The sequence below is a fragment of the Protopterus annectens genome, chromosome 4.part0 (genome assembly GCF_019279795.1).
Source record: "Protopterus annectens isolate FY-2018-M chromosome 4.part0, PAN1.0, whole genome shotgun sequence".
Lineage (NCBI taxonomy): Eukaryota > Metazoa > Chordata > Ceratodontiformes > Protopteridae > Protopterus > Protopterus annectens.
The window spans coordinates 946,316,532-946,340,914 of NC_056733.1; the positions used below are offsets into that span (position 1 = coordinate 946,316,532).

A 24,383-nucleotide genomic window follows, 5' to 3' on the forward strand; every position below is an offset into this window, starting at 1 on the left:
GTTTGAGGCATTTGCCTGACAGATCGTGGAATAAACCCAGCCAGTCTGGCACCAGATAGGATGAGGTAGTGCTTTCCCAACAGCTATCTCTTTCCTAAGTTAAAGATAACTAAGCAGCATTACAGGAGTTTGAGGACATGCTTACCAATAAACCATGGTGGACTCAACTGGTTAAGCACCATGTAGAGACAGCTACCTAATGGCCAATCACCTAGGCTCTTTATTGGGAACTTGAGAAAGTCAAACAAACCATGCATGAGATACTGCAGCAGATGTTGGATCTGGAGATAATCCAGGAATCCAATGCCCCTGGGCTTTCACTGGCACTGTAGCTGCCAAATATAGGAACACCAGGTTCTGTATAGACTGTAGACAACTGCTGGATGTTTACCCCTTGCCTAGAACACATGATGCTTTAGAGCAGCATGTTGAGGCTAAGGATCTAGTACTAGTCACATGACTAAGGGGTATTGGTAGACAACTGCTGGATGTTTACCCCATGCCAAGGACACATGATGCTTTAGAGCAGCAGGGTGGGGTAAGGATCTAGAACTAGTCACATGAGTAAGGGTTATTGGATATTATTCTTTACACTTTACACTTACAGTAAAGGTAAAAGCTCTCTTTTTTTATCCCTTTTGCATTATAAGATTTCACTAAAAATTCCTTTGTGGTGGCAGATGCTCTGCTGATTTCCCATGGGCCGGCGAACCACACTCTGGATGAAGGTTTATACTGAACTCTTACTTGCATCTTGACATTGCAGTTTATATTCAGTCCTGGTAGGAGTATGGCAAATGTTAAAGAGATGCCGGGAAAACCTAAAAGGGTAGCATTAGCTTTTAAAGCAAATAAATGTCAGGTGTAAATGGTAGCAATATCCTGCCTTTCTCCTTGGTGGAATCCTGGTGAGATAGAATTAGTCCTTGCTAAGGTGTAGATGATTCAGCCATGGCCGACTCCATTATCAACAACTGAAAACGGAGGCAATCGAAAAGCTCCAGTCAGGTTTGGTATCCCACCTGTGACCCAGAGGGTGACAGAACTAACAAGAAACAGAGTATAAAAGATTCGAGAAGATAAAACTTTGCTGTTAGTTTAACATCTTATCAACTTTATCTTTTTGTATAATTTTCAGGTAAATTCTAATGTCTTATCACCATTATCTTATTTTGTATTTTCATGTAAATCTCTTCTGTAATTTTTGTAATGTTTTCTTCTTTCTTATTCTGCCTGTAATGTTCTTGATTTCTCCTTCAAACTTTTTTTATTTGGAAACGTTTTATGTAATTTGATTATAACCTGGAGCTTTTCTGCTTGGGCCTCCACCAAGGCATGGGCTCACCTTGGCCCAGTGAACTTTCTCGGCAATCAAATGCCAATAAATAAATAAATAAAATCACTTTAGCTAGCATATCCATGAGAATCTCCCTCTGATACCCTCCCTGTGGGAGGAATAAAGACACCTTGTTGAAGTTTATTCATTTAAGTGTTCTCATTCTGTTAGTATGAAAACACTTGTCCATTTACCTACTTAACTGAATAAACTACTGGAAACTTCAACAAGGTGTCTTTATTCCTCCCTCAGGGAGGGTATCAGAGAGAGAGTCTCATGGATCTGCTAGCTAAAGTGATTTTATCTGGGCTAATCATTACACTGTTTCCCATTATCAACAACTGGGTAAGGGCATTCCTTGAGACAGTGGGATATCACTGGAAGGTTATACCTCAGTTTATTTGCACAGTGTCCTCAAAAAACAGATAGATAATCCACTTGGATACCAGAGTTAGAGCTCAAGTAAGCCTTGAGTGGACCCTTGTCCTAAGTAGTTTTGATTACAATCAGTAATTTATTGTGCAGGTCTATACTTCAAGCCATGGTCTATAAGCTGTTTATTTCTTTAAAGGTAGGGTGACATCCAGTAGTGTACATCAGCTGCAGATGTCTGTCAAGTGGGGAATCATGTACAGCTTTTGAAAAGGAATGTTTGTGGATTGTTCGGGCTCTCAGAAATATTCAATCCTACCTGTATAACACTACATTCACAAAAGTTGCAGATTGTTATCCATGACAGTAGTGTCACAGGGCTTGTAGTCAAAAGAATAACCAGATTCAGCTTGGGAGTACAATCCTTCAACATGGCAATTCAGCACAGAGGTGATGCTAGCAATCCAAATGCAAGTGGTCTGTCAAGACAGGGAACACAGTAGGTTTGCTAAAGAGAATCACCTTCTACTCTAGTTTGGTTTCTTAGTGGTTCTCATAAAAGCTTACCTGAAGGCTGGAGGGGAATATGTGAAAAAGTAGGCAAAGCCATGTATTTTCTACTGTAAAGATGCAGAAAAATGTAAAATATATTAAAAAAAACTGTACAGAAATTGTAACAAATAATCTTGCAGGCTCTTTCTCTGTCTGTCTCTCTCTGTCTCTAACGCACACACACTCAGATATATACACACACTCTAGAAGAACTTAGCTGCTTCCTGACAGCTAGTGTATTTCCTTGTTTGGATGGAAACTTTACAGAAAATTAGGTTTTGAAAGTGCTGCTTGCATTTAAATTGTGACCCTGTTCGAAATTAAGAGGATTTCTTGAATTAATGCAGGATTGAGGGGGCTTTGCCAACAAGAACTGTACTAACATTGTATCATCTATGAATGACTCATTCCAAAACACCTCTCCAGTCTTCTTCAAGTAAAGTAACTCCCCTTCAGTATCTAATGGTACCTTTGGTGCATTGTCTGCACTGAGAGTCATAGAGTTTGTTTTTAATTATTTTGCCTGTTTGTCTTTTGCAGTTTCTAGTCAGTGGTAGACACAGTTGTAGCAATATTTCAGTTAGTAATAGTGTTAGAACTGACTACCTGTTAGATATTTTCTGATGTCATCTGTTCAAACAGATTAAGTAGAAAAGCTATAAAACTTTATTATACTTAGCACTTTAATCTTCCTTTGCCATTAGATTGTTTTCTTCATTTTATCTTATTTTATACAACAGTGACACAATTTCTTTTTAGATTGTCTTTTTATTTTTTTAATTTATCTTTTTTACATGCTAATCACATTAAACTCCTTTGGATTGCATTTTTGTTCGAACTGTTTTTCATTTCCTCTATGCAAATGCATATTTATTTGTATATTAGCTTATAAGCAATAATATTATCTGATTTCTTTTGGTAAAGATTTTCATTAACTTTTGAAAAATTATAGCTCATTGTTTATTAATGAATTTAAGGGTGGGTACACCATACTTGGGAATTTATTTATTTATTTAATTTATTTCAGTTTGATTACCAGGGAGGTCCACTGGGCTTGGGGGCCCGTTTTCAGTGGAGGCCCGGGGAGAAAAGCTCCAACAGGAAAAAACAAGAGTTTAATTACATGAAAATTCAAAGACAGTTTGTATAACATATAGCAGGTAGCAAACAAAGAGAATAAACACTAGCAATTTCTGGAATGCTAACTACTGGCATCTACTTTCAAAGAGAGGCACTGCTGAACTAAAACTGTCATAGATATTGTATATCAGTTGGCTTATTTTAAGAGTGTACAGTAATTCATAACCTTGGTGTGCCAGACCGATATGGATGGTGCCAGCAAGTTATCATACAAACAAGAAGTGATTATGACAATAAAATGTATTGCTAGCCTCTTCTGTAATGTGTGTGTGTGTGTGTGTGTGTGTGTGTGTGTGTGTGTGTGTGTGTGTGTGTGTGTGTGTGTGTGTGTGTGTGTGAATGTAATAGTTTAGCCAAGATATAGTTACTGTTGGTAAGATAACATTATAAGGCACTTGGTTGTGAGTGAGATGGCGAATCAATCATTGGGGTGCAAGTGGTTTTACCTCTGAAATTCATCTCTGTAGTGTGGAGCTTATTTGGTTGTGTCAGGTGTTGGCCATAGCCCATGATAGCTGTGTTCATTTGCTATATATTCTTAAGACCAATCATCTTGCAAACGTACATATTAAAATCATCATTATTATATTACTAATCAGAATAACAATATAGATCAAGAATGCAGCCCCTGTCCCTGAGACACTTTACTGAAGGTAAATTTGTTTCTAAATTGAATCGTCAAGAACTGTTTTGCTCAGATATTGTGTATATGTCCAGATTTCATCCTATACAATTAAAGAAAAAAAGGAGACTTGCATCTGTGAGGTGGAGTAAACATCAGGCAGGCAAATTGCAGCCGAGAGTTTATTATGGAGTGTCCATTTCCACCAAACTACAATTTAGCCACATTAGAGAACGCTCTACTTTTATCAACATGTGACTCCTTTCCAATCCAGATTTCTAGAACCTGTGACACCAATGTCATTGGTTGCAGAGATTGTTACTAAAGTGGGTTCCAATGTTTTATATAACGTACTGTGTTTAGGTATATTTTGTGCAAAACTAACTTATTCTTTTACAGTATATGTTACAGTGTTAAGACTTGTTAGGCTGCCTGAGGGATGTATTTTTCCCTTGATATTATAAAAAGCGTCCCTCAAGCTGTATTGCCTATCCAGAACTCATTCCCTGTAGTAACGATATGAATGTCACAAGTTTTAAATAGGTGGTACTTCTCTCCAAAGTTCCCATCTAAGGAAGATGTTCTGCTTATTTGGAGTTTAATCAGCGCATGAAGTGCAGTAAATACATAAAACTTCTGCTGGTTGTGTGGCACATAGGGGTGGTGTAGTATATGTGACTCAGACAGCAGTTACTGTTCAGATAAACTATTTTTGTACTCTTTCTAACATTTGAATTTCACTGACAGTATACATGCAGAAGTATTTTTCAATACAAAACCTTTTTAGTGATACGTAGAAGACAATAGCTGCTTTCTTTGAAAACAACTTTCAGTAGAGATTTCTATCTGATAATACAAATGTGTAACATGTGAGGCATTATGCCTGAAAGAAAACACCTGCATGTAACATGTGAAGTGTTACAGCCGAATTAAAACACCTGGATGTAACATGTGAAGTGTTACACCTGAATGAAAACACCTACATGTAAAGCATTATATTTGAAGGAAATCACCCAAGTGTACCATGTGAAACATTACATCTAAAGGAAAATGACCTGTTTCCAGATTGTTTATAGTTGTTGACCTAATGGTATACATTTTGGGTGGACCCCTGCATGAATAAGTTATTCAGTCACTGGCACCTGTAATTGCATATGTTCATAATTCCTTAGGTTGGCCTGGAGGTGTCTCATGTCTTGTTTATAAAATTATATCTTATACATTAAATTAATGCTAAATTATTCATTACTGATAATATTTTGTGACTGAGTATAGAATGTGGCAGCATTGTGTAGAAATCTACACAAATTATCACATCTCAGAAATTGTATTTTCTAGAATTACCATTCTGTGCTGTATTGAAACATAAGACTGAAAGGGTAGATCTCTTAGTTATATAAAGTTTATAGTTTCACTAGATGACTGTTGCCTGGATGGCACAATGGTGCAGCAGTAACATTGTCACCTCACAGCAAGAGGTTCTCTGTTTCGATTCTCAGCTGGGGTTCCTTCTGTGTGGAATCTGCACATCCTCCCTGCATGCATGTGGGTTTTCTCTGGGTACTCCGGTTTCCTCCCACATTAGAAAGACATGCATCTGGAGCATTTCTCCCCAGGCCTCCACTGAAAATTGGCTTCATTCTAAGTTGGACTTTCCCGGTAAATAAATGTTAAATAAAAAAAAATGTATACGTGCATTCCTGTCTTTACAAGCATTCATTTATACATGTTTACTCTGTATGCATTGCTGTATACATGAAGACTTTGCTGTTTTCGTCTTTGATAAGATGACATCATGCTACAACTGCCAACCTTAAGTTAATCTTTTTTGCCTTGCATACTCAATGGTTGTGACATCACACTGCAGATATTTTATAGATTGTAAGGTGGGCTTGAAGCCACCACTGGGGTCTTGGGTTGTTACAGTGCTGATAGTTTGCTTGTGTAACATTTTTAACTGTTGGCCTCTGTGCATGCATCTGTTTAACAATGTCAAGTTTGCCATTGTTTGTGTATTGTATCCTCCTGGGCTGAGCTTGAAGATGGCTCCACTGGGATCGGTGTTGTACCCTAGGTAAGTTATATGAAAAGAAAAGTAAATAAAAAAAAAAAAAAATCTTGTATTTTTGATGGACTTAAGTGGAGTTCATTGATCATTTTCTTAGTTTGATTTTTTTTTTATGTTTTTGCTGCCTGCTCAGTTTGGGGCTTAGAGTGCAACTTTAACAACAGTGTTTATTTATTTATTTGTTCATTTATTTGTTTTATTTGTTTGATTTTGCTGACTGCCCTGTTTGTGGCTGAATGTGTAGCTTTAACAACTTTATTTATTTGTTTGTTTATTTATTTATTTGTTCGTTTGTTTTTTTATTTGTTTTGTTTGTTTGATTTTGCTGACTGCCGTGTTTGTGGCTGAGAGTGCAACTTTAACAACTTTATTTATTTGTTTATTTATTTATTTGTTCATTTATTTGTTAAATTGTTTGTTGATTTTGCTGACTGCCCTGTTTGTGGCTGAGTGTGTAGCTTTAACAACTTTATTTAATTAATTAATTAATTAATTAATTAATTAATTAATTAATTAATTTGTTTATTTGTCGTTTATTTGCTTTGTTTGTTTGGTTTTTGCTGACTCCCTTGTTTGTGGCTGAGAGTGTAGCTTTAACAACTTTTATTTATTTAATTATTTATTTATTTGTTAATTTATTTGTTTTGTTTGTTCGATTTTGCTGACTGCCCTGTTTGTGGCTGCGAGTGCAGCTTTAACAACTTTATTTATTTGTTTATTTATTTATTTGTTCATTTATTTGTTAAATTGTTTGTTTGATTTTGCTGACTGCCCTGTTTGTGGCTGAGTGGGTAGCTTTAACAACTTTAATTAATTAATTAATTAATTTATTTAGTTTGTTTATTTGTCGTTTAATTGCTTTGTTTGTTTGATTTTGCTGACTCCCCTGTTTGTGGCTGAGTGTGTAGCTTTAACAACTTTATTTATTTGTTTATTTTACTTTTTGTTGACTGAGCTAGTTCCATTGTACTATGGCCTGTTTTAACAGTAGGTGAGTGGTGGTATTCCTGCTGATTGAGGGTAGTTTGGCCTGGGCACAGAGGAGTTCGTTCTACTTTTTTTTAGTAAGTGCTATAGGACATTTAAACCGAATGCTGAACTATGAAGAGTACACCCAGAATATGCAGTCCTTTATTGACAGCGTTAATTTTTGTCAATAAAGACTGCATATTCTGCATGTACTATTCATAGTCCAGCATTCGGTTTATTTGTTTTGTTTCCTGGACTAGCTATGTTCTCATATTTATTGCTATAGGACATTTAATACTGATCTGAGCTACCACCAAATGGGGCAGATGGGGACCTCAGTTTAATAACTTGTACAAAGAATGTCATCTTAAAAGTGCATTCAGCCTTCCATATGCTGCACTACTAGCCCCCGTACTGGAACGTGAGTCTGAGCTCCTTGCACAAGGATATGACCCACAGGTTTCTCATCCTCATAGTATCATAGGTGTGTTTGTCAGTTACTGAGCCATGGGCACTTTTACACTGCAGTCCATCTGTATTTCCAAGATGCTTATGTAGCAATCACAGTGCTCAAACATAATACCTACTAGTAGTCGTATAGGTTCATAGGTTCATAGGTTGGTACTAGGCTATTGGCCCTAGGGCCTATACAAGCCTAGCCATAACAATTCCCTGGCTATTTCTTCTTACACTATTTACTTCCCTGGACCTCTGTCTAGAAGGGTGACTGAAGTGATCCCCAGGGAGAATTTCCTTTCTCCCATCCAATCATCAAGGTTACTTTTGAAGAGGGCCAAAGAGGCGCTCTGCTTGACATGTATAGTCAGTCTATTCCAGAGTCTAGTGTTTTATGCTCCTCTGATTTCTACAATGCATACCACATTTTTCCTTCTGCATCATACTGTGTGGCACTACCCTACCTGCCTGTTGTGTTCCTCTATGACCGTTTGCCTGCACACCTTTATTTTGTGAGTAACAAAGTGGCTGTGAATCTCCACTGCCTTGAATGGAAAACGTGAGCAACACTGAATGATACTTATGTCAAATTCTGCAAATGATGGTAGCAATTTATAAAACTACAAAAAACACATTTCTTAAAAACTGATGTGAAGCTGCCTAGAGCATTCTTCAGCATTACAGCTGTGCATTTTACAAAGAGCGATGGCATGACCCTTGCAGGAGTGTGCCACAGGCTTTGTTGATTCATGTACAGTCACACACACACACACAGGCACACACACACAGGCACACACGCACACATGCACACACACACACACACACATGCAGAAATCAGACTCCTTTAGAGAAGAAACCTACAAAGAAGGAAGGTGCCAAAATGCAAACCTAGAGAAGTTAAACAGACGAGCATGACTGAGAAGAACCTGTTGCAAAAGTAATGCAGAGATGGAGAGAATGCATATACCCCACCCAAAAATATCAGTCTGACAGAACCAAACCCCAGTCAGTGCTACCATGCTAACCTGTGAGAAGTAACAGGTAAGTTCTTCAGCTGATTCAGTGAAAGGGTGTGTCTGTATGTAGTCTTTGTCTAGTACACGTGTAGAAGTTAGTCTAAACTTTAGTAGAGCAACACTAAAAACATCAACCACAAAAGGTTGGGGAAAAAAAGAAGTCAACAGCCTAATGTATGTGCTCCGAGGCACAATCTCAGACCATGCAAAAGAAATCGATGCATCCCCACACCCCTGCTAATTATATATACTAACTCCTAGACTGCACAACACCCAAGGAAGAGACAGTCTTTTACACCTGTCAACCATCTGTTTTATCAACCAAAATGTGTTGACAAAAGAGAGGTCTACATGTGTGAGTTTCTCATATTATAAGTGCTTCCATATTTATCTATCTATCGATATACATGTAGACAGATAAAGAGATATTTAAATTTTATTTGTATTTGTTTACCACAGCAGAGTACTGATTTCCATGGATATTTTTGAAACTCAGCCCTGAGCAGTATCTGGTTAAGTGACCTGCTCAAAGTCACACAGTTAGGCATTGGATGCTGTGGGAATCAAACCCAGGACAACTGGATCACAGGAAACAGCTCCTTAATAACTTTACACACACACACACACACACACACACACACACACACATATATATCTGTTATACACATGCATAAGCACAGAATTTTTTTAATTTTCTGCTTGGTTCACTGAGAATAAACTATGCCTAATAATTTTGAAATGATAAATTAACAGCCACTGAAACATGACTTCATAACTCATAATTCATGCTCAACCCAAAAAAGACCAAACTACTACTTTTTCCCCAAATGCCTCTCTCATGAAAAAAACAAACTTTAAAGTTCTCTCTCTTAATAATATGACCATTGAAGTCACTTCTTGTAGGAAACTACTAGGGTGATAGTGGATGATAATCTTACATTTGACCCGTGTATACAAAATTGCATAAAAAATTATCAAAACTAGGGATGCTTTACAGAGCTGAAACCTTTCTCACCAAGACCAGTACAACTGCACTTGCCACTACTTATTTCCACCCCACTTTTCTTTATGGTGCTCCGACCTCCAGGCTTCACAAAAATTAAAACTTGAACAATGCTATAATAAAGTTGCTAAATTTGCAGCACATACCCCTTTCAGAACCCACCACTGTATAGCACTTAAAAGTCTTAATTGGTTAGATGTGCCATAACAACTAACATATATACAACTTCTTACCACGTATAAAATTATCCAGCATCCATCTGCCTTTCTAGCACTAAAACACATTCTACACAACCATATTCTCAGTCAGTCATTGCGATCCAGTGACTAAAAACTGCTGTCTGTCTACAAACCTAGCAAATCTGCTGGGCATTGTCTGTACTCATACAACATTGCTGAGTCCTGGAGCTCCTTACCCGTATCCATCACATCTACACCCTCCCTCCGTCTTTCAAATCATCATCATCATCATCACCCCCTTTTCCCATTTTCTACATAGGGTTGGGGTGCATGTTAACTGTTGCCATCTCTCTTGATTCAGTGCCACTCTCCTGCCTTCTTCAACACTCATGCCTGACTGTCACAGATCTTCTTTCACACAATCCATCCACCTCTTTGCTGGACGCCCTCGCTTCCTCTTACCTTCTTCCTGTCTGTCCCAAAACCACTCTGAAAGACTTCCTAACTAAAATCTGGCTCTGATCTTGCTCAAAACTAGGATAAACTATATCCCTAAATGTGAACGAGTACCTTTTCTTTCCTTACACTGCCGTACTCTCCCTTTTTCACTTATTTCTTTACTGCCATCAAATTCTTTTCCCGGACTTTTTCTCTAAATATAAGCCTAATTGTCATCCATTTCTTATTGTAATTCCCATTTGTATTTCACTAACTTACCTTTAATTTCTCTATAAACTGTCTAAAATTTCTGTAAATATTAAATATTAATAAAAACTTCGTTTTTTGTTATCAAGATTTTTATACTTGATTATATATTGTGAACTAGCCTCCTTGTACTTTTAATTCAAATAGCTCTGTATTTGTGTACTGTATGTGATACGTTGCTGTATTTTTTTCCACTACTGTTTTTCTGTCAATTTCTTGTTGGAGCTTCTCTCCCCGGGTCTCCGCTAAAAACAAGGTTCCTGGCATGGTCGGACACTACCCGGTAACTAACTAAATAAATAAATAATATATCTTGTATTGATTCTTAACCAAATGTTTTTTATATTATGTATAATCTGTTATAATTATTTAAACTGCAGATGTTTTTGTTTTATTTTTGAAGATTGTTAAATTACTGTTCTTAAAATCTTTTGTAATGATTTGGAGCTTTTCTCCCCAGACCTCTGCTGGAAATGGACTTCTACATAGCTGGACTTTCCAGTAATCAAATGGCAATAACTAAATAAATAAATAAAGTGGAGTTGATGAGTTACACCTGTGGGTATAGTTACGTTACACATATTTCTCAACTGTCCACATTTTCACAGAATGTCTACATTTGTAGCTTTTTGGGAAATCACTGGGATGATCTGAGGATTTAAGTCATTAAATAATGACATATATTTGAATTTCAGACTTTAAATTCTTCACAAAATGTATGTTAACACAAACCCTGTTATGCTAGCAACGTTGTCTCCCCATTTTGTTAGTCTTTGCCCAAATTTCTAGCACTAACAAGTTGAGCTGTATGGTGTTAAAAACTTCTGAAGCACTTTACTTCAATAGCCACCTCTACCTGACTCCTGGTGTACAGTATAACCCCTGCATGGACCACACAGCACACCTGGCATTCTGTCCTTTACCTGACTCCTGCTACACAGTATAACTCCTGCATGGAGCACACACCACACCTGGCATTCTGTCCACCTCTACCTGACTCATGCTGTACAGTATAACCCCTGCATGGGGCACACAACACACCTGGCATTCTGCCCACCTCAACCTGAATCCTGCTGTACAGTATAACCCCTGCATGGATCACACAGCACACCTGGCATTCTGTCCACCTCTACCTGACTCCTGCTGCACAGTACAACCCCTGCATGGATCATACAGCACACCTGGCATTCTGTCCACCTCTACCTGATTCCTGCTGTACAGTATAACCCCTGCATGGAGCACACAGCACATATGGCATACTGTCCACCTCTGTCTGACTCCTGCTGTACAGTATAACCCCTGCAGGGATCACACAGCACACCTGGCATTCTTTCCTTTACCTGACTCCTGCTGTACAGTATAACTCCTGCATGGAGCATATAGCACACCTGGCATTCTGTCCACCTCTACCTAACTCCTGCTGTACAGTATAACCCCTGCATGAAGCTCACAGCACACATGGGATTCCATCCACTTCTACCTGAGTCCTGCTGTATAGTGTAACCCCTGTGTGGAATATACAGCACACCTGACATTCTGTCCACCTCTAGCAGACTCCTGATGTACAGTATAAACCCAGCATGTACTACACAGCACACCTGGCATTTTGTCCTTTACCTGACTCCTACTACACAGTATAGCTCCTGCATGGACCGCACAGCACACTTGGCATTCTGCCCACCTCTGCTTGACTCCTGCTGGATGGTACAACCCCTGCATGGAGCACACATGACACCTGGCAGCACACCTGGCGTTCTGTCACAGATATGAGGATTGACAGGTGAGGTGGGGGGGGGGGGGCTAAGCAATGAAAAATATGCAAACTGATCAGTTTGTACTTTTGTATGATTACATGCTGGACATGGTGAGATTGAAAAAAAATGACAGTGTTTCCATCATCATTGTATCCATGAAAAATTGCTTAGAGGAAACGGACAGAAAAACGTGTCTGAGGACACTAAAGAATTACTGACATAACTGCTGAGTTTGTTTCCCAAATTAATGATTTGTTACAGGGTAATGAAAAGGCTCTGTGATATTTGGAAAATTGATGTAAGACATGAATAAACAAAGTGTTCACTACAGCATGTTATTATTCATATGCTTTCATATGCCTTAGTATGTGGAATAAATGTTCTGTGCAGTACAGTCATGTAGCTGGTGTGTCAGTTCTGGTTAAATATGTGGTGTGAGTTACAGATAGCAGTATAAGTAGCTATAACTCTGGACATCATATTTTAGTGTGGCAGCACTGAACACTTCGATTTAAAAGTAAAGCTCTGTGTTACCCATGGCAGTGTCCTGCTCACCAGTGCAATATATTTTTATTGTTTTATTACCCAGGTCCGTCTCAAAATGTGGCTGTATCTTTTTATTGGCATCGCCATCTTCTTGCTGCATAGGTGGTACAGAGAGCGTCAGCAAGTCTCCAATATCACCCAAAAGTATGTCTTAATAACGGGCAGTGACTCGGGTTTTGGGAACCTGCTGGCTCGGCAGCTAGATGCTCAGGGTATGCCAGTATTGGCAGCGTGCCTGACTGAGAAGGGGGCAGAAGAGCTGAAGAAAGTAACATCTAAAAGACTTCAGACAACAATCCTTGATGTAACAAAAACTGAAAGCATCATGGCCGCCGCTGATTGGGCGAAGACCGTTGTAGGTGACAAAGGTGGGTCATATCTCAAAGAGCACTTTTGTTTTCTAATTTGTTTAACTAAAGCTTCTGTGTAAATTTAGGTATACATTGTTAAGAGGTCATGATTTTGCATAGGCTGATTTCAGCAAGTTCGTAAAATATAAATCATTGGAGATGCAAGTAGTATGTAAAAGTTCATATAGTGTATTTGCTTCAAGTGGTCAGTAATGATTTAAACCCTGAAATTTGTTATTTAACATTTCTAAAAGTAAGTGTTATATCTTTTGTCTCCTTTTTTAAAAAACTTTAGAATTAATGCATTTTATTTTTGAGAGCACAGGCTCCTCCAAGTAAAGCTGAATAGAATTATTATCCCTGTGCTGAGTGTATGTAGTTGCAGCACATGGAAATGTTTCTTTAGTTAAAAAACAGACCGTTGACTCATTTATCTTAAGCTTTGCTGACTGTTTGGCTGAAACAGTTACAGATGACCCACAGAGACCATTGCAGGTTTTGGAGCTGCTAACTGCTATATCAGTAACAGAGGAATGGGGTAACATATTAACATACTGATAATAGTTTTGCTTTTGATGCTGAGGTGTGGATTCAGGAATGGATGCTGATCGGAGAAACATGTCTAGTTTGTTGTAGGGATGAGTCTGTGTCATCTGTGAATTTTCTGATTCTGTAGAAGCTAGAGGTCAAAGGTATCTTTACGTGGTAGAACTCAAATGGAGGAAGGCTTCACAGTACAACTACTGGGGCAGTTTCATAGCAGCCAGTCAAAATAAACAGCACATATTTAGGAAGAAAACTATACAAATCTATGCATACATAGTGAGGACATGAATCTCTACCCAGACAACACCCAAAGGCCAGAGTTGAGCCTTAGACCATAGAACTGTGAGGTAGCTATTGTGCTGTCATAATGACCTGGCAGAAGGAGTTGGGGATTTCTTGACCTGAAGCACAGAGATATGGCTTGTTAAGGATGTGCTGCTATGTAAGTCCATGCTATGGCGGAGGTCATCTCTTGACCTGCAGCACAGAGACCTGGCTTTTAAGGATGTGCTGCTATATAAGTCCATGCTATGGCAGAGGTAATTTCTTGACCTGCAGCACAGAGACCTGCCTTGTTAAGGTTGTGTCGCTATGTAATTCCATGCTATGGCGGAGGTCATTTCTTGACCTACAGCACAGAGACCTGACTTGTTAAGGATGTGCTGCTATGTAAGTCCATGCTATGGCGGAGGTCATTTCTTGACCTGCAGCACAGAGAGCTGACTTGTTAAGGATGTGTCGCTATGTAAGGCCATGCTATGCGGAGGTCATTTCTTGACCTGCAGCACTGAGACCTGCCTTGTTAAGGATGTGCCACTATGTAAGTCCATACTATTGCGGAGGTCATTTCTTGACCTGCGGCACAGAGAGCTGACTTGTTAAGGATGTGTTGCTATGTAAGTCCATGCTATGGCGGAGGTCATTTCTTGACCTGCAGCACAGAGAGCTGTCTTGTTAAGGATGTGTCCCTGTATAACCCCATGATACTCAGTTTATTCCTCGTTAAGAAGTAAAACATTTCATCAGTCAGGTCTTCTATGTGTGTTAAACATATTGAGAGCTAGCAACACTTTTTATATTATTTTATCAAACCCAAGCAAAATATTTCAGTTCACATTGTACATTTCCATTACAGTTATTCAAAATCAGCTATTTCAAGCTTGGTAAAGTAACATTTGTAAGTCATATAATGACACCTGCAGAAAATGTCCAGTTTTAACCATTGTGGATAACATCTCTAATTTAAAACTATTTAACAAACTCTGCTTGTTCCTGTTCTTTGGGCTCCACGTCTGTTTGTGTCATATAAATGGCAATAATAAACATATAACTTAAAATAAATAAAGTAAATAAATGTGAAAAATAAAGGAAATCTTCATTTGGAGAGGAGATGAAGAGACAAAGAAGAGCGAGCAGGTGGGGACGGGAGCCTCATTTTAGACATTCTAAAACGAATCCTATAATGGATATCAAAACCCTTCGTAGTTCTGCAAGCTTCTTTTCTTCATTTATATTCTATACTAATGGAATCGTTTGTTTAAGAACTTTGATTACTGTTTTCACTGCATCTCCTTTCTTTTTTTTCAACTGTTTTTGTTACCAATTTTTTAATTCAGTTCTGTTTGCAGATCTTTTGACTTCCAGTGTTTTGTGTTCATCTTCTTAGATGACAATATAGCTAAACTGAAATGATAATGATTGTAACTAATCAATTTATTACTAAATTGAAGCCATGGAAGGAACAATTATGACTACTGGAATGTTCACCTTTAGAATCTTAATTATTACCCATTTACTGAGGTTCTTATTTAAAAATAACCAACCCTGGGCAATCACAGCAGGTGTGTGCCCAGGTTCCCGGCTCCTTAGTACCATACTTCCAATATCTATCATTTATTGTAGGAATCAAATTCTGCTGTCTCGCTGGTGTGTAAAATCAGTGATGTTATCATCACCATGTGAATTTTGGGAATCTGCTTTAGTTTATTGCATACTTTGGCCTAAGACATACCTTTCCTTAAAACTACCTAGAACAGAGAAAGTCTAGTAACCTACCCCATGAAGGCACCGTTGACCTACTGCTGCATGGCTACTTTCATTTATAACCTTATACACGTCACTGATCACATGTTGTTTATCGTTTGTTACTTTTCTTACGTGTTATTTATTAACTCTGGTGCTTATTTCTGATCCTTACTGAATTACTTCATCCTTTTCAGTTCCTGGCTAAATGCTTGGTACATAAATTCATCTTGCTCCTTTACTCCAAATCTAATCTCTGTCCTTTATCAAGAATCAGTTTTCCCACTTCTTGTATATGCTCCGAACTTTTCAAGGAAATATTTCTTAACCCCCGATCAAAAATATGTTTTGTTTAGGTTTGTCTTGAAGTCTGGCCCCTATCAGAATCAATTCTGGAAACAATTGCTCTGACTTTATCTTATTAAACCATTCTTTAAATTGTATTTGAATATTTCTAGATAAAAAAATAAAAGTTTTTAGCAGATTATCTGGCTTGTGATCCCAAATTCTTAGTCATGTCTTTGGTATCAACCTACCCCACACCTTAAAAAGGGCGCTGTTATCCACTTACCTGAACTCTTCTAGCAGTATAATAAAACATATAATTTATATATAATAATACAATATAATAATAATAAACACGTTAAATAAATAAATAAAATATCTCATTCAAACCTACAAAAAAATGTAACACATACAAGGACTCAATTTTCTTTTGTATGACCTGCATGCATTGGAGAATATTGGGCAATCTAATCTCTCCCATTTCCATCGGCAAGAATAGTTTATTTTTTTTTGCAATCTGATTTTTATTAGCATTTTTTTAATATACAGATACAGACATAATTACAAGTCACACAAGACATATATGCTCAAAAACAAGTAATTGGATATACTTAGTAAAACCTGCTTAAAATACTAGTACAGTCATTCCAATATTACAAGAAAATGTATTCACCTTCATTTTACAAGTGATTAGGAAATTGACATAGGATAGTTGGAGGTAGTAAATTCAATAACATGCGTTTATTATTCAGGTATGAGAATGTGTATCCGTACACCTAAAACCTATCAGCTTTAACTATATACATTATGTACACTCGACTGTCACTGAATGATTAGATGTTAGTATAAGAAAACTAGTTAGTATTTACACAAGGATAGGAAAAAATGTGGTAGCAAGGCTTCTATTTTGGTCTTTCATGGGTTAGAGTGGAGGTGGATATTAAAGATGGGAAGTGTTTGATACAGAGTTAGCACACCGACGGGAGTAGGGGTATTAGATGAGAGGAAAGTAAAGAGAAGCCCAAAAGAAAAAAAGAGGAGGATGGAAATATACCTAAGAGCGATATTAGTTAAGAGCTTCTAGAAGGTTACTCCAGTATTTTTGGAAGTAACTTATTTTCCTTTTGCTTGTTGTCTTTAGTTTACTTGCCAACACATACTTAACAGCCATCGACTGGAAGTCCTTCCAAGACATTTTGGATCTATCTAGCCTGTTTAATGTAATGTAAGTTTTGAGTAGTGCACAAAGTGTCACAGTAATATGTTTAGTTTCAGACTTAAATGGACTAGGAAATATATTTAGTAACGCCATTTCCCAGGATAGGGTTGACTTCATGTATCCCATTTTCTCAAGTTGTGCTCTTAGGGAGCACCATAGTTTGTACACATTTTTACATGACCAAAAATGTGGATTGTATCTGCCACTGAGTTGGGGCATGTTGGGCAGAAAGGTGAAGTGTTTGGGTTAATTTTATTTCGGAATGACGGCATGTGATAGGTGTTATTGTTTATCATGCGCTGGGTATATATTAGTTTTTTGAAGGGGGTTAGTTTTATTGTTGCGTCGATTGCATCAAGTTTTTGGCTAAGTGTCATTTCCCTGTTTTGTCCATCCCAGTATTTAGAGAATAACATATTGTCTTGGTGTTTTATTTTTGTTATTACTCTCTAGACATTGGACAGAATTTTAGTCCTTAATAGTAGTTGGGTTATTAATGTCTGGTACAGCTGATATTCTATGGGGGTAACTGAAATCTTGTCCGTGACCAGAGATATTAGGTATAGTATTTGTTTAATGATTATATAGTATTTTTTATTGACTGTCAATGAAGCTATGATGGCATCAAATGGTAAGTCTTTAATAATATAGAAGTCTCACACTGTACAGTTCCTGATAAGAGGGTAACTATCGACATTTAACATGCTGTTACTCAGTTTAAAATTGGGATTTAGGTGAACTGGCTGGGCCATCGTTAGAGAGTTCTGCAGACCAAGGGATGTTATCAGGTTTTGAAACCCAATGATATTTTTTTATTAATATAGGATGGATTTTGTATTCTTTGAGAGTTTTAGGATTAAGAAAGATAATTGCTCTTGGACTGATGTTGAACGCCTTAATGTGTGCATTGCAGATTTTTACCCATAAGGGGTTCCAGTCATTGTTTGGATGTTGGAGGTTAGCTATGTGTACAATACGACTGGCGTTTATTATATGGTAGTATGTTAGAAAGTCTGGAAGGGCCAGGCCTCCTTTTTCTTTGGGAAGTGTTAGTTTGGTGTAGCTAATTCTGACATTTTTAGGAAACCAAATAAATTTCCCCAGTGTAGTATTTATTTTCGAAAAAAAAGTGTTTGGAATACTTTGATTAAGGGCAAAGAGGTGGAAAAGAATTTTGGGGAGAATATTCATTTTCATAATAGCTGCTTTTGAGAGGAGGGACAGGTTTAGATTCTTCCATCTTGTAATATCTTCCATGACTTTAGACCATGTTTTGTACAAGTTGCTATTTATTAGTTCTTGTTGGGGGTGGGCAAATATTAAACCCAAATATTTTATAGAATAATTAACTTTGATCTTTGTTTCTGGTATAAAAATTTCTTTGTGACTGAGAAGGTTTAGCAGAAAGATTGTTGATTTGTTAGGATTGCTGGCGTAATTTGGGATTTGTGAAAATTTGTCTATAGAACTTAGAATTTTCTCTAGTTCCATTGAGGGGAGTTCTAAATAGATATTTAAATCGTCTGTGAAGGCGGTGTATTTAACTGGTATTTTGTATAGGTAGACTGAACGGTGGAATGTTTTCTGACTTAGTTTTAGCAATAGTACTTCAAGATAAATATTAAATAGGTAAGGTGATAGTGGACACCCCTGTCTTGTGCCATTTATAATTTGAATTGGATTGGAGTTTTTTTTGTTTATGTTTAGAGTAGTAGAGGCCTTAGTGTAAAGGGTTGTAACCATTTTGATGAATTCATCAGGGATGGAAAAGCGTTTCATGATTTTAAAGAGAAAGTTTAAATTTACCCTGTCAAAAGCTTTTTGGGCATCAACAGAAAGTGCATATTTGGGAGATTTGTCATACTTTGTCATATAGGTTATGGCTTCAATAGATAAGAGTGTTATCCGATCCCAAATATGCCTATTGTTCATGAAACCTAATTGGTCATGGGATATAATGTGCTGCAATATGCTTTTTAGTCTATTTGCTAAGATAGATGATAGAATCTTTATGTCAAGGTTAATTAAAGCAATTGGGTGATAATCATTTGTGTTGAGGTTATTGTCACTTGATTTTTGTATAAAAATGGTCTTGGAGTTATTAATATATAAATCAGATATACCAAACTGGATTATGTGGTTATAAACTTTAAGTAGTATGGGGGCAAGCACTTGCTTAAAGGATTTATAAAATTCTGACGCATAGCCATCTGGGCCTGGGGCTTTACCTGCAAGAATAGTTTCTGCCATGATAGCCTAGAAAATTTTTCATCCCAAATAAAGTTCAACATCTATTTTCTGAGTTTTTTAGAACTCTCCCTGGTACTTCAAATAAAAGTGCATCGCTTACATAAAAGATTGGTAATACTGCAAACACTGGTAAAATTTTAACTTTCTGAACTATGTCAAGGATCACTGACCTTGAAAAACAAATTTGATTTTGTTCCAAAACTTCTATGCCCCTAAATGGTATGGGCACCCAAAATAAGGGTGTTCCTGAGCACCACTTCTGAAGGGATATAATTAAAGATCACTGTCTGAAACTTTGATAGATTTCAGGAGGTCATCCATAACCATTGAGATTTTGATGCGTCTGTCCTCCAGTCATACCCTTGTATTCTGACTAGCATGTACATTATGCTAGGAGCTCTATGTAAATTGAAAACAAAAGAACAGGCTAACAGACACCTTTGTCTAGTGTTTCTTTTTTTTTTTTTTCAATAATCCGTCTTTTATTATTTTTCAACTACATAACTACACACTACTATGTATATACAATATGTACATGATTGCTTCCAAAAGTTACACAAACATTTTATATTAACACAAATTATTAAGAAGGAACTACAACATGAAAAAGCCATCAGTCTGTATTATTATTACAACCTATATCTAATCTAAGATTGAATCTGTCTTATAAATATATATCCTGAGTAACAGTGGATAAGAACCTCTAGGCCAACACAATATTAAAGATTTGCTCCCATATTTTAATATTATTTATGCTTTTCTTATGGTCATTGATTAACAATTTGTGCGCTAATATGTGTCTTATTGCTAATGTTCTAAAATTTTCCCAAGATGTCTGGGTCGGGTTCAACCAGTTTGAAGCTATGTATAGTTTCATTAATAAACAAATATTCATGATTATGATCTTTTTTGATTTGTCTAAGTTATCTGGGGGACTATGTAGGATCATAAATTCCCAAGAGAGTGTTGAGTGTTGGTAGCCCATTTTCTGTAAATTAAGTTTTAACGAATTCCAAAGTTTAAAAATGCATTTGCAACTCCAAAACATGTGAAACAGGTCAGCTGTCTGGTCTATGCAGTATGGACAATTAGGCGAGTTCTTTGAGTCAAATTTATGAAGAGTAAGACGGGTATAGTAGGCATTGTTAAATATCATCAATTGTGTGAACAGTAATTTTTGGAGGGATACTGACTTTAATGTTAGATTAAATGCTTCCAAGATCTTGCTGTCGTCAACTAATATTAATTTTTTCCTCCAGTAATTCGATAAGAGAATATGTTTATTATATTTCATCTCTTTTATCAGTTTATATGATGTAGTTATATATTTTTTGTCTTGTATCAGAGCTTCCCACAGATTACGACATATATTTAATTCCTCTTCTTTAAATTCAAAGTTATTAAAATAATTTATAGCCAGATCTTTTAGTTGTCTCATGATAATTAGATAGGAAATAGGAAGACTTTTCTCTTTTAAAATATCGTGAACTGATATCCCAAGAAAGGGGTAGAAATCCAATATGATTAAATCCTTTATTAGAGGGAATTTCTGTAAGTCTATCAATTTATTCCCTATTACTAAATTTGGGTTCTTGTGGAGTGGTTGAAACACCATCATATACTTTAGTAGGTTTAATGAAGTAAAAAGATTTTGAATTGAAGTTACATAGCTTTTAATATGTTCCATTAAGTCATATTTACTGAGTGTTCCTCTATTCAAAAAGGGTAAAGCTTTACAGTTAATTCCCACTCCAGTTACATGTCTATAAGTTAAGACCAACCATTTGGGTGCCCATTTCAGACTGCCTCTATCAAAGTGAATCGCCCTTAAAATTCACCAAATAATAAGTTTCGAAATCCGGTAAGTCTAGACCTCCCCTATTCTTTGGAGCCATCAGTTTCTCATATGTTATCCTCGTTTTCCTAGGTTCCCAAAGAAATCTCCCTAGACCTATATGAAGCTGTTTAAAAAATTTCCTCGTGATTCTGAGTTGTGTAGCTCTAAGTATATATAGTATTCTGGGAAGAACATTCATTTTGATAATCGCAGTTCTTGCCATCATTGGTAATTTCAGTTTACTCCATCTTTTCAAGTCCAATGTTATCTGATCCCAAGTTGATTTAACATTATTTATAAAAAAAATCTCTATTATCGGTTGAAAATACAATACCCAGATATTTTGTTCTCTCTTCCGTCATTACTTGTCCTATCAATGGTAACAATGAAAATGGTGTAGGTGTCTTTAATGGGAATATTTTGGATTTCTTAAAATTAAGTTTATAATTAGAGATTTTCTCAAAGTCTTCTACTGCTTTTAATATTTTCTCGGTATCTGACACAGGTGTGGTACAGTATATATTTAAATCATCTGCGAAAGCAGCCATATTTATCTTCATACCATATAATGTTGGGGGATTGTAAAAAACATTTTGTTTAAGGTGTAAAAATAATGGTTCCAAATAGAGATTAAATAAAATCGGAGATAATGGGCACCCTTGTCGGGTACCATTTTTAATTTGTATTCTTTTAGAGCATTCTTGATTGATAAATACATTTGTATATGCGTTGTTATATATTTTCCTTAATATTAAAATGAAATCCTGAGGTATATTAAAGTATGATAACATATCAAATAGATATACCAAGTTAACTCTGTCAAATGCTTTCTGTGCGTCAATTATAAGTGCATAAATATTGAGATTTTTGTGCTTGGCGTAGGAAATTAATGTGTGAAGCGTTAATGTATTATCAGTGGTCTGTCTCCCATCCATAAACCCCGCCTGTTCCTCTGATACTATTAGATTTGTGACCCTTTTCAGTCTATTTGCCAGGATGGATGTCATAATTTTCATGTCTATATTCAAGAGTGAAATGGGTCTGTAATTATCTGGGTTTTTAGAATCACTTTTTTCTTTCGGTATCAAAATTGTCTTTGAAGCATTAAAGTGGGGATCATTAATTTTATTTTGAATTATATAATTAAATGTCTGTGAAAGTATTCTACTCAGAATCTCACTAAAAGTTTTGTAAAATTCAGAGGTCAATCCATCCGGCCCTGGGGCTTTATGTGGTTTCATCTTCTTAATTATCTCTGTTACCTCCTCCGCTGAAATCGGTTTAATTAAATCCCTATGGGACTCATTATCAATACTCGGGAATGTGATCTTCTGTAAGAAATCTTTCCTAACTTTATCTGGTTAAAGTGTCTGCTGATCACCATATACCTGATTAAATATTGTTTCAAAAGTATTCATGATGTCTGCCTTATTAGTATATGTTCTATTATTATAATATATTTCTGATATTAATAGTGTTGATTTTGTTTGGTTAATAATGTGTGCTAGTGCTTTTGAGGGAGTCTGAATATGATTTGCATATTTTACTAAATTTCTCTGTTCATAAAATGATAATTTACTATTATGTAATAAAAACAATTCTTTTTGACACTTTAATAAGTCTATTTCTGTTTGTTTATTGTAGTTCCTCATTAACTCCTGGTCTAGTAACTTAATTTTGGTTTCCAATTCTTGTAGTTCCTTATTTTGCATTTTTTTATAGTAAGTAGCTTTCTGAAGAAAAATCCCTCTTATTTGGGCTTTAGTTGTAGCCCATTCTATATCAACAGGGTGTCTGTTTTTGAGGAGGTTATGTAGTAACTGTTTATGTGTCTCTTTAACTTCTTTCAATATGTCATCTTTCCTCAGTAAATATGGATTTAAAGACCAATTGTATCCTCGAAGTCTCCTATTACTCATATTATTATTGTTTAGTGTTAATGTGATCTTTGAGTGGTCCGATAATTGTCGAGCTTGGGTAGAAACACATGGGTCAGCAGAAATCAATACTTCTGAGATAAAAAAAAAATCAATTCTCGACCACATTTTATGGCAACTTGAGTAAAAAGTAAAATTCTCTGCTTTCATTTGTGTGTGTGTGTGTGTATGTATAAATGGGTCATATAATTTAAAATAGGTTTTAAATTCCTTCAATGCTATCATTGCCTGTTTATTAAAAGCTTTAGATGAACCGAATTTATCTAACTTGGGATCTTGATATGAATTCCAATCACCTCCCATTAATATATAACAGTTATTATATTGTTGTAAAATGGAGTAAAGTGAAGTTATAAAATGGTGCTGATTAGTGGAAGGGGCGTATATATTCATAAGTAATATGGGTTTATCATAGAACTTGGATATCAGAACCACTAAACACCACTGTCCCCCTTTATCTACTTTGACATCTAAGATTTTCTCTTGGTATCGGTTTTTAATTATAATTGCCACCCCTGCACTGTTCGTTGTCACTTCCGCCGCCACTATCTCCCTAATCCATTTCTTATCCTTCAGTATATCCCACTGATCATTAGTCAAATGAGTTTCTTTGTCTAGTGTTTCTAATTATATGTCTCTGACAGTCGAATGGCACCTTAAAGTTCTCAGTAGAACTCTTAGATATACTCTGTAGTTCAATAAACTCTATTAGAAAGCATATTCTTTCTAAAACTATAAACATGAATCCCTATTAAACTCAGTCAGAATCCTTCTCTGCATCTAGGCTTAGAAACAGCAAGGCCTTCCTATTACATTGAACAGTCTGAATCATAAATTATGTCTTTATTATAGTTTATAATGTTTGTTATTCTCTACAAGCCCGCACTGGTCCATAAGAATTATACCTGGCAGTAACCGAACTGCCCTTTTTGCTAAAAGGGACATCAGTATCTCGTAGTCATGATTTAGTATAGATAAGAGCAGGTGCCCAATTAGACTCAATCTCTCCTTAGCCTGAACAACCAAATAAGAACACTAGTGAAATCCTCTAAAGCCAAGTCCGAGTTCAAATTGGCCACATCTACTAGAGACCGTCAGTCAAAAGACGTTCTTCACATATGTCCGCAGTCTCAAAGGAAGCACCCAGATCTGTTCAAAACTGGTGGTCAAGGACACCACATGCATAAATGCTGTAGATATAGCCAACCTACTGTCTGAC

The 24,383-nt window shown here is 36.5% G+C and overlaps 1 protein-coding gene across 1 annotated transcript in view; it reads left to right on the forward strand.

The window, feature by feature from the left end:
* LOC122799692 (retinol dehydrogenase 7-like) overlaps positions 1-24,383 on the forward strand; it is a 414,514-nt gene that overhangs the window by 80,899 nt on the left and 309,232 nt on the right. Inside the window, exon 2 of the mRNA XM_044068927.1 lies at positions 12,762-13,086. Coding sequence (XP_043924862.1) covers positions 12,774-13,086 — 313 coding nt within the window. The 5' untranslated portion in view covers positions 12,762-12,773. The remainder of the gene's footprint in view (positions 1-12,761; positions 13,087-24,383) is intronic.